This window comes from Mus caroli, unplaced genomic scaffold (assembly GCF_978045245.1).
Source record: "Mus caroli unplaced genomic scaffold, Mus_caroli_1 scaffold_6, whole genome shotgun sequence".
In the NCBI taxonomy this organism is placed as follows: Eukaryota; Metazoa; Chordata; class Mammalia; order Rodentia; family Muridae; genus Mus; species Mus caroli.
In genome coordinates, this window is record NW_028227261.1 from 94830509 (window position 1) to 94845023 (window position 14515).

The window sequence follows — 14515 nt, forward strand, 5'->3', positions numbered from 1 at the left end:
TTGCTTTGACAATTACCTACTCAGTTTGTTTATCATCTGTGCCTTCAATTATTCTATCCTTCATTAAATATTTTAGGTGATGTCTCATATATCTAGTACAAGAGTCCTCCCTCCCTCCCTCCCTCCCTCCCTCCCTCCCTCCCTCCCTCCCTTCCTTTCTTGAGACATGGTCTCATATTCTCATATCTTTTCCAGGCTGGCTTCTAACATAGTTATGTACCTGAGGATAATCCATGTGCTGGGATTACAGGTGAGCACCAACGTACTTGGTCTATGCAGTGCTAGGGATCAGACCCAGGTCTTTGGGCATGCTATGGAAGTACCCAATCAACTGTTCCATCCCCCACCCGTCCTGGGGGAGAGGTTTTGTTAAAAAAAAAAACCCAGATTTTTGTGTGTAAAATATGCATATATGCATTTTCCTAAGAAAATGTCCAGAACTTACACTAAGAAAAAAAAAAAAAGAGCAGTGGTGGTGCACGCCTTTAATCCCAGCACTCAGGAGGCAGAGGCAGGTGGATTTCTGACTTCAAGGCCAGCCTGGTCTACAGAGTGAGTTCCAGGACAGCCAGGGCTACACAGAGAAACCCTGTCTCGAAAAACAAACAAACAAAAAAAGTGTTTTTAATTTTGTTTTGATTTGTGGTACTGAGGATTGAGCCCCAGGTCTGGTGCACGCGAGGCAAGTATTCTAACAGTAAGCTACATCCTCTTTCCCTCAGGTAGTTTAAACCTAAAAAAATGATGTGAACATCTGGTGGGGTGATGTGCCTGTGTATATGGGGCTCCTCAAAGGCTGGCAGAGCCAGGTTCCCTGGAGCTGGAGTGGTGGACTTTTGGGAGCCACCCATGGGTACAAGCAACAAGGTCTTCTCACTACCGAGTCCTCTCCAGCCCCAACTACTTTCTGTTCTCTTTTCTTCCTTCCTTCCTTATTATCTTAGAGACAGAAAGAAGCAGTCTTTGGGTATCTGTTGCTGTGATAAAACATCATGACCAAAAGCAACTTGGGTAGCGAAGGCTTTATTTCATCTTACAACTCCTGCCTCACAGCCCATCACTGAGGGAAGTCAGGGCAGGAACTCAGTGCAGGAAATGAGACTGGAACTGAAGCAGAAGCCATGGAAGACGCTGACTACTGCTTGGCCTACCTACTTTCTTAATACCTCTCTCACTTGCCTGGGGTGGCACCACCCTCCATGGGCTGGACCCACCACATCAGTCATTAATTGAGATAATGTTCCCACCATATTGCCTGTAAACATGTTTGTGGGATATTTTCTTAACTGAGGTTCCCTCTTCCCAAATGTGTCTATGTTTGTGCCAAGTTGTCAAAAAAGCAACCAGCACAGACCGTTGAGGTAAAGTCTTCCCTGCTTCTTCCCAAAGAAAGAGCAACCATCTTGACAAGTGAGTCCCAGCCAAGCAACTTGAAGCCACTTTCATGCTTAGGAGATATCTAAGGTTTAAGCTTGAGTTCAGATGACTGCTGCAGTAGTAGAACTTTTATTTACTTTTCTATTGCTGTGGTAAGACACTTTGACAGAGGCAACTCTTAGAAGGACAGGCTTCACTGGCTTATGGTTCCAGAGGGATGTGAGTCCACCATGGTGGGTGAGTGTGGCCACAAGCGGCAGGCGTGTTGGCTGGAGCAGCAGCTGAGAGTTAACATCTCATCTGCAAACAGGAAGCCAAAATGGTGCACCCAGAATGCTGTGTGGCTTATGAAACTTCAAAGCCAGCTCCGAGTGACATATTTTCCCCCAGTAAAGCCACATCTCCTAAGCCTACCTGATATCAGCAACTGGGGACCAAGTATTCAGATGCCGGAGAAAGTGACGAACAGCTCATTCAAGCCATCGCAGGAACACTGAGAAAACAGGGTTCCTCTGTGTAGCCCTGGCTGTCCTGGAACTCACTCTGTAGACCAGGCTGGTCTTGAACTCTGAAATCCACCTGCCTCCCAAATGCCGAGATTAAAGGTGTATGCCACCACTGCCCGGTAAGGATTAATAACTCTTAACAAAAGATCTTCATCTTTTTCATCATTTCATGTGCTGGCTGGTTTTATGGCAGGTCAATGTAACAAGCTAGAGTCATTTGGGAAGAAGAAACCTAACTGAGAACATGCTCCCACCAGATCATCCTTTGGGCAAGCTTGTGGTCCATTTTCTTGATTGATGCGAGAGGGCCCTGCACACTCTGCATGACACCATCCCTGGGCTCATCATCCTCTGTGTTATGAAGAAGCAGGCTGAGCAAGCCATGATGAGCAAGCCAGTAAGTAGTGTTCCTCCATGGCTGCTGCTCCAGTTCTGGCCTCTGGGTGCTATCCTGATCTCCCTTCTGGATGTACTACAGCTGTAATTCTCCCAAAATTGCTCTTGGTCATGACATTTGCCACAGCAACAGAAACTTAAATAAACTGCCAAATTCTTTTTTTTTTTTATCTTTTTATTTTTTCCCAATTATTAGATATTTACTTTATTTACATTTCAAATGTTATCCTCTTTCCCAGTTTCCCCTCCGAAAACCCCCTCTCCCACCCTCTCCCCCTCCCCCTGCTCACTTACCCACCCACTCCTGCTTCCTGGTCTTGGCATTCCCTTACACTGTGGCATAGAGCCTTCACAGGACCAAGGACCTCTCCTCCCATTGATGACCAACTAGGCCATCCTCTGCCACATACGCAGCTGGAGCCATGAGTCCCACCACGTGTACTCTTTGGTTGGTGGTTTGGTCCCTGGGAGCTCTGGGGGTACTGGTTAGTTCATATTGTTGTTCTTCCTATGGGGCTGCGAACCTCTTCAGCTTCCTGGGGACCTTCTCTGCTCCTTCATTGGGGACCTTGTGCTCAGTCCAATGGATGGCTGTGAGCATCCACTTCTGTATTTATCAGGCAGTAAGATGCCAAATTCTATTCTCCTGGAAATATTTATGAAATTTTGTTTCTTAGAAACAAGTTTAGCTGTTGTAATACAGACAGCAATAGATTTTCTACCTGGAAGTTCTGAGGACTAAATGTCTTCAAAGTAACAGATTAAAGGCATGAACAGTGGCTGGTACGTGATTGTGAGACCATTCAGCAACATTTTCAGAGGACCAGAGGAAGAGGCAGCTGAAATAACATGACCTCAGGAGCAATAGATGTGGGCAAGGAGCCACTCCCAATGTGCCCACATTGCGAAACACCACTTACAGGGATGTGACGGCATGCAAGTCCTCAGGCCAAGTGCTGCATATTGTGTTTGAATAACTAGGTTACTTTAAGAAAACAGACATAAAATGTACATTATTATTTTTTATTTATTTTTAAAATCTGGGTTAAAGAGTAAAGCTGCATATCCATGAATAAAACCAGCCAACAACTTAACACACACACACACACACGAACAAACAAAGCCCAAACATTCCAAAGTAGTAACAGAGTCTACTAGACCATCAACCAGAGGGCAGGAAAACCTTCCAAGGCAGACAGGGACAAGACAGCGGCACAGCTTGCGGCTCCCGGCTCCCTGTGCACATCTGTGTGTTCCCAAGTGTGGCCACCAGGGGAGAAAAAGTTGGAACGGGTACAATAAAAATCAGTCTTTAGTGAATGAACAATAGCCAGAAAGACAGTGTGTTTAAAAACACTCAGGAGAATAAAAACATTACAAACACATTTTTGTTACAAAAAACAAACAAAAAAGGAAACAAAAGAAGAAACTGTCACATAGAAAACACTAAAATTTTAAGACAACAGATCACTTATGTACGGTAAAGTCAGATTCAGTCCATCACAGCTAAGCAAGAGAACCCTGGAAAGCTTATACCTGGTCTCCACCCTCAAGAGATTGCGGGTCTCTGAGGAGAGGGTTTGCAGTATTCCAGAATGAAAAACTAAGCAAACACAAAGCCATCTGTGAACTCCTGGGGGTCACTGAGAATCTAGTTGACAGCTAGGGACACACACTGCTGCTGAAGCTGGGTGAGGAGGCTGAGGGCACCCTCACTCCTGTCCTCAACTGTGTCCAGGGCAAGCAATAAAAACAAGAGAACCTGGCTTTAGTGCCAACACTAAACTAACACTTAGGTTCCAGAAGGAATGTGCCTTCCATGTTTCTGTCCTTATGTGCTTCCCATGCCACTCCAAGCTGGGTATCAAAACTAGGGCCTGGCTGGGCATGGTGGCACATGCCCTTAGCCACAGTCCCTGGAGGAGGCAGATGGGTGAGTGTCTGTGAGTTTGATACCAGCCCAGTCTACGTGAGTTCCAGGTCATCCAAGGCTACGTAGTGAAACCCGGTATCAAACAACAAAAAACTAGGGCCAGTACTCCTCCGCTGAGCTACACCCACAAGCCTACAACACTTGAACTTGGACAGAGGTTTAGAATTTCAAGTATTATTTAGGAAAGCACCACCTTGGCCAGCTTCCTGAAATTAAAATCTAACTTATGTTTCCACTCCAGAACATACCATTTTTCCTGGTCTAATCTTTTAAAAATTTATTTTATTTTACAGATGTTATGTGTAGATGAATTATCAGTGCACCATGGGCAAGCCTGATGCCTGTGGAAGCCAGAAGAGGGCGCTAGGTGCCCTGGAACTGGAGTTACAGACAGTTCTGAGCTCCTATGTGGGTGTTGGGAACTGAACCCGGATCCCCTGCACGAGCAGTCAGTGTTTCACCCCTGGGCCACCTCTCCAGCTTCCCATGTATTTAGTTAAAAAGGGGGCACAGACCCATTCTGTAACTGTCAAATGTCGTATCTGTTGTGGCTGACTTGGGGAGAGTGGAGCAACACATGTGATACAGCGAGCAGGCCTAGCTCGCTCGAGGACTCCAAAGTGTGTGTGTGTGTCTGTGTGTGTGTCTGTGTGTGTGTGTGTGTCTGTGTGTGTGTTGGGGGGGGGCAGGGAATCCCTGGCTTTGGCTACTTGAAAACAATGGTCTTTTCCACAAGGATGCTTTAACTGTTGGTAGGAAAAGTCTAAACTAATTTAGATTTTATTTAAAAAGTTGTATCTGGGTTTTCTATTTCTAATTGCCATGAGTTATTTCAGTAATAAAAATTCAGCACTGTAACACCGTATTTACCTTTAGACACACTTACACAGCAGCACATTCAGGAGAGGACTCTGGGCATTTTCAGATGCATGGCTTCTATCCTCTCTCTCCTCTAGTGGAGAATGACCTAATGTTTATCACTCCACAGACACTGAAATCAGACTTATTTATGTTAGATGAGGTTTTGTAAGCAGCAGGGTAGCTGGACTTTATCATAACAAATATTTTAGATATTGAAACATAAAACCCTGAAGGTAAATCTTTCTCTTTAAAGTCCTACTGGTTCTCAGCACTTGGAGCTGCAGAGGTCGGAAGCCTGACATTCCTGTTTCCTTATACACAGCTTGCTGCCTTCATTGGATGTCTGAAGGATCCCAGGGGTCTTTCACTCCCTGAGATGCTTTAATATTTTTGCCAGAAGTGTTAGGTACTTGTTTCAATCACATTTTATTTGTGTGTGTGTGTGTGTGTGTGTGTGTGTGTGTGTGTGTGTGTGTGAAGCTGGAATACACCAAGCCTTTTCAAACGTTATAAACACAGATACTCTCTGGTTCAGGAAAGTTCCTGTTTCTCTGTATAGTCTTTCCATTAAAAGCAAACTCAAGCTGTTGTTTTTCATATTCAATTATCTACATTAAAAACTTCTAAACCAAAACAGCTCATTTGTCCGTCACATAATTGCTGCTTTTAAGGCTCAGTATTGTTTTTTTTTTTTTCTTCCCATACAGGTTTCGATCTACTACTGTTTTAACTTTCCTTAGAGCCCTTCTTTCTGATCCATTTGTTTCCATCCCATTCTACTGCCTTTCGCTCCTAACCCTTTAAGATGACGCAGCATTACATACAAGCAGATTATGCTCTCACAGTTATGACAAGAATGCTCTTGGTCAGACATGGAATCGGAAGCAGGAGGACTGTGTAAGTTCAAGCCAGTGACCACATGAAGTCCTAGGATGTTTTACTGATGCATCCTCCTACTGCCTCGAGTTCTCCATCTCTAAACCAGTATCCTACAAGAAGTCTTAAAATTTGCCTTCCTCTGTCCAGCCATGGACTGTTAATCCTAGGAGTGCACTGGTGTCTGTGTGTCCCCTCTGTTTCCAGTCAGTTGGGGATCTTGGGCTAGATGAGGATGTAGATGGGCAAAGAGAAGGTGAGGTCTAGAGTCCTCCATTCGTGGTGTAGCATCAGTACCTCTGGCTTGGGAACTTACTCTGTGTGGTGAGGAGACATCTTGGGGGCGTAGGCAGGGGGGACAGGCATCAAGTAGTATTCACATTTTTCTTCAGCCAGATAATGTGCTGTTAATGTATAAGTCCCAATCTTCCCAGCTATACTCTGGAGGAACAAGTCGACTGGTTCCCCATGCCTAATTCTGCAACCTGTCCCTGGCTGGTTAGTTTTTAAATGATTTCTTCAGACAGGATCTTAAGTAACCCAAGCTTATGTAGCCAAAGATGACAAACACCTGATCCTCCTGCCTCCCGCTCCCAACTGCTGGGATCACAAGTGTGTGCCACCACGTCTAGCTAAAACTTCTAAAACAACCTTTTTCTAAGTTAAATGGATGTCAGCGAGCCTAAAGGAGGCAGGATTTGTTTTCCTAATTAATTGAGCGTGGGATTTGGAATCAGGATGTGATGTTGGTTTACTTTATCCAGCTTACTAGCTCTGCAGGAATTTGGGAAGTTAAAGTAACTTATCGGAGTCTTGGTTGCTTAACAACTACATGGCAATAATTAGACACACTCTGCAGAGCCATTGTGAAGGTGAAGGGAACTAGGCAGCCCACGGGTGTCCTTCCCAGTGCTGACCGGTCAGACTTGGGTCTTCATTTGAAAAGTGGGTGGATGCAGTAGTAAGTCGCTCCATCAGCCTCATTCGATGAGGCTTCGGAGCTATTTTCCCTTTCAGTGGAGAGGAGGAAGCTATGTAGTCAGTATGCGTATTGATGGGGTTACTATGTACTTACCAACACATTAGACACTCATTCTTTGGGGGTGGGGTGCTCTTAAGTATTTCCATTGCTGCAGTAGCTGAGTAGTGAGGAACTTGGGTTAAATGCAACATGACTGTAATGAACAACTTGAGGAAAATCTCCAAGACGGTAGGCACAGAGCCAGACGTGCTCGGACTACCGTGGGCAACAGTCAAAACGTGGCTTAAGGATATTTCTCATTGCCCTCCTCCTGGCCTCTCAGAGAGGAAGGGTATCTAGTCCCCACCAGTCGGCTTTTCTTATGTTTTACTTATTTGAGACAAGTGCTTGCTGTGTAGCTCGGGCTAGCCTTGAACTTGCAATCCCCCAACTCAGATCCCAAGAGCTGAGGTTCCAGGTGTGCACAGCCACAGTTAGTTTAAATGGACTCACTTATATAGACAAACACAAGGGACATCTTAGGAACAAGGCTGAAGCAATACAATGTTTTTCTTTTGACAAAGAATTCAATTTTTGTTGTGAAGAAGTGAAATTTCTTAAACTGGACACAAAATTGAAATTTTTACTGTGTTCTGTTCACGGCTGTCTGTGAGCAGCTCCACAACAGGCTCAGCCTTAGCTTAGACTACAGCAGAGCTTGTCTAGGGCAAACTGGGCAACTTCCTTGAGGTCTTACTAGTTTGCATTTTCCATACATAAAGTAAGGTCGCACCCCCCCCTTTAAAGAGTAATCAGTGTCTCATAAAAGATGGATACTTGAAAGGATGAGATATAACCATTTTGTTCATTTGAGTGGAAACAATATGGCCACCCTTAGCTTCAACCAACAAAATTAGCATTGTTGTCTAGAGATAACAAATTAACTTTAGAAACTCTGAAACCTGGAAATTAGAAAAAAAAAAAGAAAAAGATCTCTCAAGAAGGCATGCTAGCATACTGAGAAATTCTAGACTAGCAGTGTGACTCGTGAGCCCTGGAGATGAGCCAGCCGAGAGATAGATACCATAGCAGAGCTGAGGGTGGTGCCAGCAGAAGCTGGCTGCCAAGTGAGCCGTGAATCATCGCCCAGGATCTGTCAGGACATTTCAGTTTCCACATAAATACTATCTTGTTCAGATCTTAATGGTGTGTCTCTGAACATGCTGAAATGCTTTATGCTTTTAATAAGATGAATTAATGTAAAAAGTAATAGAATTTCACATTTTTTTTCAAACACCATTTATGGGTCTCAGCTGACAAAGTAGAATAGAATCCAAGGAAAGGGGACCATGTCACTTGACCAAAGAGAATATTTCTTTCACAGTTTGGTTAGATACAGCATTTGTTTTAAAACACAGAAAACAATGGAAAAACTGTAGCCTCTGAAGACCCCTGTGGTCTTCCTCCTCTTGTTTTTGCTTGTGTGTGAGGTATCAGGCTTGGTTGTGCTGGAGGTAGAATTCACAGACATGGATGTGCTCACTGGACCACATTATCAGGTTTGGTTTCCTCTTCAAGTTTACAATGTAAGGAACAGAATCTCAGCAATGGAGGAAATAAGTGAAGCATGTTACTAACATTTTTAATTAGAAAGAAAGAAAACTCATTGCATACCTAAGATACAGCTGAATGCCAACCTCTCAGTGTCCAGTGGGATCTCCTGCCGATAACCTATTACCTGGCAAACCATTCCCTGGAGAGAGGCCTGGGGCAATAGGGGGGTAGCACGTTTATTGTTTATGTGTGTGGGTGTTTTACCTGCATGTATGTTTGTCCTCTATGTTTGTGCCTAGTGCCTGTAGGGGCCAAAAGGGGGTGTCAGATGTGGACTGTGGACTGCCATGTGGGTATTTAGAGTGGAACCCAAGTCCTCTGAAGAATAGGCAGCGCCCTTAATGGCTGAGCCATCTCTAGCCCTCTAATTAATGAATGTTAAGTGTTTGGGGACAGAGTCTCATTCAGTAGCCCAAGGTGGCTTAAAACTCACTGGGTAGCCTAGGTTGGCCCTCAACTCATAGTAAACCTCCTGCCTCAGTTTCCTGAGTGCTGAGACTGCAGGAGTGTGCCACTCTGCCTACCTCCCCTCCTGTTAGAGCAATACAAAAGGTGTTGAGGGATGATCTCACCCAAGCTCTAAGGGTCCTCTCAGAACACAGATGCAGGGCTCAGAGGCAACTTGCATCTAGGTTAACTAGGGAAAGAATTTTCCTTTAGTGCTGGGAATGGACCCCCAAGCTCTTGCACGTGCGGTGAGGCAAGCATTCTGCCATTGAGCCGCTGCCCCAGCTCAAACGTAAAGCTCTTGATAACCATGCCAGCTGTGGAGCACAGAAACTCGAAGGTGAGTGGAGACCAGCTGGAGCTTGCTGCATCCCTTCTGTGGCACCGGCACAGAGCTGACTGGAAAGACAGAATAACTCAGCCACAAACTCTCTGGCCTCCACAGCATGGCGTCCCAGGCAGACAGTTACCTTGCCAGTGGGCTCCCCCAGCTTCGCCACACGCTGATTTAAAGTGTGTCACACACGCACACATCTGCATAGGTAGCAAAGTTGCACATGGCCATATGCTAGTCCTTGAAGCACGTGTGTTACTCCCACGACCTGAGGAGACCTAACTCAGAAGCATTCTCATCCCATCGGGTGTAAGTGAAGATCTGACCCCTGAGTTTTTAGTATAATTGTTCACTTCTGAATTCTGAGAATTTACAATGTATCAAATAGGTGACAGGCAGTCAGCTGAAGCAGATAGGTTATGGCATGCTAAGTTACAGTTAATAGGAAGATTAACAGCCTCTGGTCAGTTATTGCTACTTCTGGAAATGTTGAAAAGACCCCAGCATACCTAATGGCAACATTTTGAAGCTATTTAAAATAAAATTGGAGGGGTTAGTCCTTGAACTCTGCGACCTGGCCATTCAAGTCATGTCTCCATCTTCCATGCAGCACTGACAAGATGACTCTTTGTTTTCCACAAACAAAATACCCTTTGGGTGTTCAGCAAACTAAAGAAGGCTGACCTAATGTTGTGTCTCTTCTTCTCCCCAACCTCCCACCACTGCCCCCAGGGTTCCTCTGTGTAGCCCTGGCTGTCTGGGAACTGGCCTTCATAGAGATCCATCTGCTTCAGCCTCCCAAGTACTGGGATTAAAGGTGTGTGCCACCCCACCGGGCTTGTCTATCTCTTCTAAACCAAAACCTAAACTCACAATTGGAAACCACTACAGACCAAGACACGGGATCAAGTCAGAACACTGATTCTCAATTACCTGCTATTTACACACAGAGGGAGATACTAAAACTCATCACTACCCAGGGAGTACCTAGTACACAGAACTATAGACATGTAGTCACGAGGAAGGGAACAACATGAGACCTTAAGGCAGCATTGGCTGAGTCTTCTCTGGTAAAGAGTCACATACTTCAGTGACTAGTGAGAGACTTGAAAACAATGGTTTTAAGTAAATACTAAAACAATGCTTTGAAAAAGAAATAACTAATTTAAAGACTTGTGCAATATGAATGTGCATTGGGACTTTAATTTGGGATTAGAAAGCACACATAGAAAGAACATAATGGTACAATTAGAGCAGTCTTTCCTGGAATAGAAAATAGAGTAGAAATCACTATTAATTAGCACTCTTTGGGCTCCTTTTTAAAAACACGTATTCACAGTAGGTGCTAGGAAAGTCTGCTTCTTAAGTAACACACGGTCAGGTTGACTTTTATTAATGTGAAATGATTTTTAAATGCAGGAATGACCTACCGTGACACTCTGATCCAGTAACTATGTCCCTGTGCCGGGCTTGGTTTCCTGGCAGGCTGCCTGAATCAGTGTCCCTAACATAGTGCCAGCCTACAGGATTCCCAGGGTCCTTAAGATGCCCTGGGAGCGTTTGCCTTGTGGCTTACTCTGTTGATTCTCCTAGTCAAGCATCGCTGCTAGCCTCACAGGTCCAGGGACTCCTGCCAACACAACTGTGAGATGTAAATCCGAGATATAACAACACAGATTAAACAACAAAACAAACAAAAGGAAGTTGAAACAGCAAGTGTTCTCAAAGGAGAACTGGAAAGACGCAGGCACTTCTGCTTCAGGCGGGTTTCACATCTGGGTCGAGGCGGCTTTCCAAATCCACCCTCCGCTAACTAGAACTCCTCACAGTGCACACCACCGAGTCCACTGCACACCCTTTCAGAGAACTGATCTTCCTGTCACCAAACTGCCTCTATGGACAGCACAGCAACAATGTATCTTTTATCTCTGCAAGCAGCCCACTGCCTGGGCACCAACAAAACACAAGGGTGCTGAGTGAGAGTTTTCTCTACTATGTCTGCCTCTCCTGCTCTAGGTCCCTACGTGGGGAAAAACAAAAAACCCCAGAAAACCAACAAAGTATATGTAATTCTATACCATTCTAAAGCTACCGGGCTACTGGGATATTTTTTAAGTAACTACTCAAAACATTTTTTTTTCTTTTTCTTTTCTTTTTTTCCAAGAAAACCTGTGCTAAAAAGGCACTAGATAAAATGAATTTCTTCACTTTTGTATATAGTAATTTTATATTGTGTTATATTCTATGATTTAACAAGGTGTCAAACAGTTAGATAAAACATCCAAATTATTCAGTCATCGACTTTCATGTAAAAGTGAATCTCAAGTCTGAGGAATGGCCGGCTGTAGTAACGGAGACCAGCTGGATCACGGAGCCAGGACATCGGTCTCTGCGGCTTCAGAACCTGCTGGCCCTGAGGGCTCACTGGCAGCAGCTATGGGAGCCAAGTCGCCTGGAGACCTGAGTGAAGGAGACGAAGGTGAAGTTCTCACAGTTTTCCAGCTTGACCTTCCTGGCTAAATTTGGGACGATTCCCCGGAGAGACCGTAACCCCATTCTCTGCTCCTCGTACCACACGCTGCCCATGTCCGTGGCCTCCTTCCGGGCTGTCAGGTAGAAGGGAGACTTGGCCTCCATTTGGGTGGGTGGCCTGTGGATGTACATGTACTTGTAGAGGAGGCAGTAAGGACACTGCTTGTGTCCCCTGGAGTGCTCATGGTAGATTTTCCCATGGCACACTCTGGTTGAACCACTCCGGCTCTCCCGCTTGACACTGTCGGTCCGGGCAAAGTAGGGCTGGTTTTGCGGATCTTTGAGCAACTCAATGTCACCATACATCAGATCTGCATGCTCCTGCAGTGTCCGCATATTCAGATACTGGCTGTTGTACTTGACCACTGTGGACAGGAGAGTAATTGGGCTGTCATCCCCTAGACACCCTGCCTGCCACATCTCCTCCTCATCAGAAAGGGAGAAGTAGACGATATTGCGGGAACGGGCCCCCGACATCCCTGCCTTGCTCAGGACCCACAGCTTCTCCTTGAGTTTCTTGGTGGAGGAGCTGAAGGTGCTGCTGGTGATGGAAAAGCCCACACCCGCGTTCTTCAGGATGCGGTCCAGGCCACGGCGAATGGCATGAAGCGAGGTAGCCAGGAAGTCTGAGCCGTCACTCTTCTTGACGGTGACATAAAAGTTCTCAAGCAGCTCATTCAACTTCACTGCAGGGATCTCAAACGAGACAAACACTGAGGTTAGACATTTGAGGACACCCGAACAGCTGCCCCCTCTTTCCCCCAGTCCTCACTAGGGGCTGTACTATGGAGAGGACAGTTTCTTGACCTCTAGAGTCCTCGATACCCACCCATACTGTCTGGTACCCACTACTGAGCCTGGGCTTCACTGGAAGAGAACCGATTCATCTATTTACAAACGACCTGCTCCATGGTCTCCTTGGATTTAACTGACTACATCCTCACATACCTCTAGCTTAATAACCAGTACATTTCCAATATCAGTCTTATGCGTTTGACTCATACATCTCTGTGTTCAAGATGGAGAGGTAAAGAGCAAGCAGCCTTGCTCTGCCAGGTCAGGCTACACTGCACGCTCTTTGGACAAAATGGAAATTCTGATAGAAATGTTTGAGTAGAAACTACTGTTAGCCCTCATTTTGCTAATAGCCAAAGGAAAATACGACATTATAGATTAAAAATTAGCCAAATTAGGGCTGGAAAGAAGGTGTCAGTTAGGTTATGCGTCCTTGCTCCTCAAGCACAGAGTTCAGTTCCTAGCACAGACGTCAGACAGGGGCTTGCACCTGTACCTCCAGCTCTAGGCATCAGACGCCCTCTCTGGCCTTTGCAGGCACTCACATGTACACGCGCGCGCGCGCACACACACACACACACACACACACACATATACACAGAGTTATGTGTATGTGGTTTTTTTGAGGCAAAGTTTCTCTGAGTAGCTCTGGCTGTACTAGAACTCGTTCTGTAGACCAGGCAGTCCTTGAACTTAGAGATCTGCCTGCTCTGCCTTCTCAGTGCTGGGATTAAAGGTATGTGCCACCACTACTTGGCAAAAAATAAATCTCTGAAAAAGTAATATCCACGAAAATTTCAATTTAAAAACAAAAACTGACTAGACTACAATTAGATATAAATAATAGGATGTATTATACTATATTATAATATTAATAGTTAATATATTATTGTTAAATATTTTCTGATAACATAAACTAGAATAATGTTACAAAACAAATTATCAGTAAACAAACTGATAACATACCCCAAAAGCTAGAAAAGTAGATCAAATTCATAGATAGTAAAATGAGCCAATAAAAACAAAAGTCTAAATTAATAAAGGGCAAAGGGGAAACATCAACCTTTGAAAAGATCTATCGAGGTTTGTTTGTTTCTTTCTTTCTTTTTTGGTTTTTTAAGACAGGGTTTCTCTGTGCATCCCTGGCTGTCCTGGAACTCAACTCTATAGACCAGGCTGGCCTGGAACTTAGAAATCCACCTGCCTCTGCCTCCCAAGTGCTGGGATTAGGCCTGGCAAGACCTATCAAGTTAATCAAGTCCTGTCAAGTCTGATAGGAAGAGAAAAGGCATAGAGGTAGCCTTCAGAATATTAGGATCAAGGCCAACATAAAGTGAGAGCAAAGAACACTGCATGCTTAATGTGCATTAGTTTGAAAAATCTATGTAGTCGGAATGATTTTATTTTGTTTAGTGTGCACGCCTTTTCCTCTGGCACAGAGAAATTAAAACCAAATGGAACTGTGCTCAGCCTCAGTAGGATGACTGGAGTTAGGAAAAAGAAAAGAGATGATAACAAATGTGAGTTGGTATGGAAGGAAACTGGAACACTCATACGCCTTTATGGGAATGGAAAATGGTGCAGTTGCTTTGGAAAGCACCTGTTCCCTCAATCTAAGCCATATACACCAAAGGGCTGACAGTGTATGTCCAAACAACAACAAAATGATGTATAAAGTTTTACTGTCGTGTTTTCCATGAAAACGTAAGTGCCCACCAGTAGGTAAGTAAATAAACAAAATGAGGCACATACATCTGCATGGTATTTTCTTCAGAAAAAAAAAAAAAAAAGAAATCTTCAAATGTTATGCTAAACAAAGCTCACTTTTCCCACTTCAGACACAGAGAACAAGTAAGTCATAAAGAGCAGTGAAGACTCTAATC

General features: G+C 44.6%; 1 protein-coding gene across 2 annotated transcripts in view; it reads right to left on the minus strand.

Annotated features, from left to right (window-relative positions):
* Positions 1 to 5139: 5139 nt before the first annotated feature.
* The window catches only part of Kiaa1958 (KIAA1958 ortholog), a 134950-nt gene continuing 125574 nt past the window's right edge, over positions 5140 to 14515 (minus strand). For both annotated transcript variants that reach the window (XM_021159964.3, XM_029476265.2), the window contains one exon: positions 5140 to 12533. In XM_021159964.3, coding sequence (XP_021015623.1) covers positions 11727 to 12533 — 807 coding nt within the window. In that variant the 3' untranslated portion in view covers positions 5140 to 11726. The remainder of the gene's footprint in view (positions 12534 to 14515) is intronic.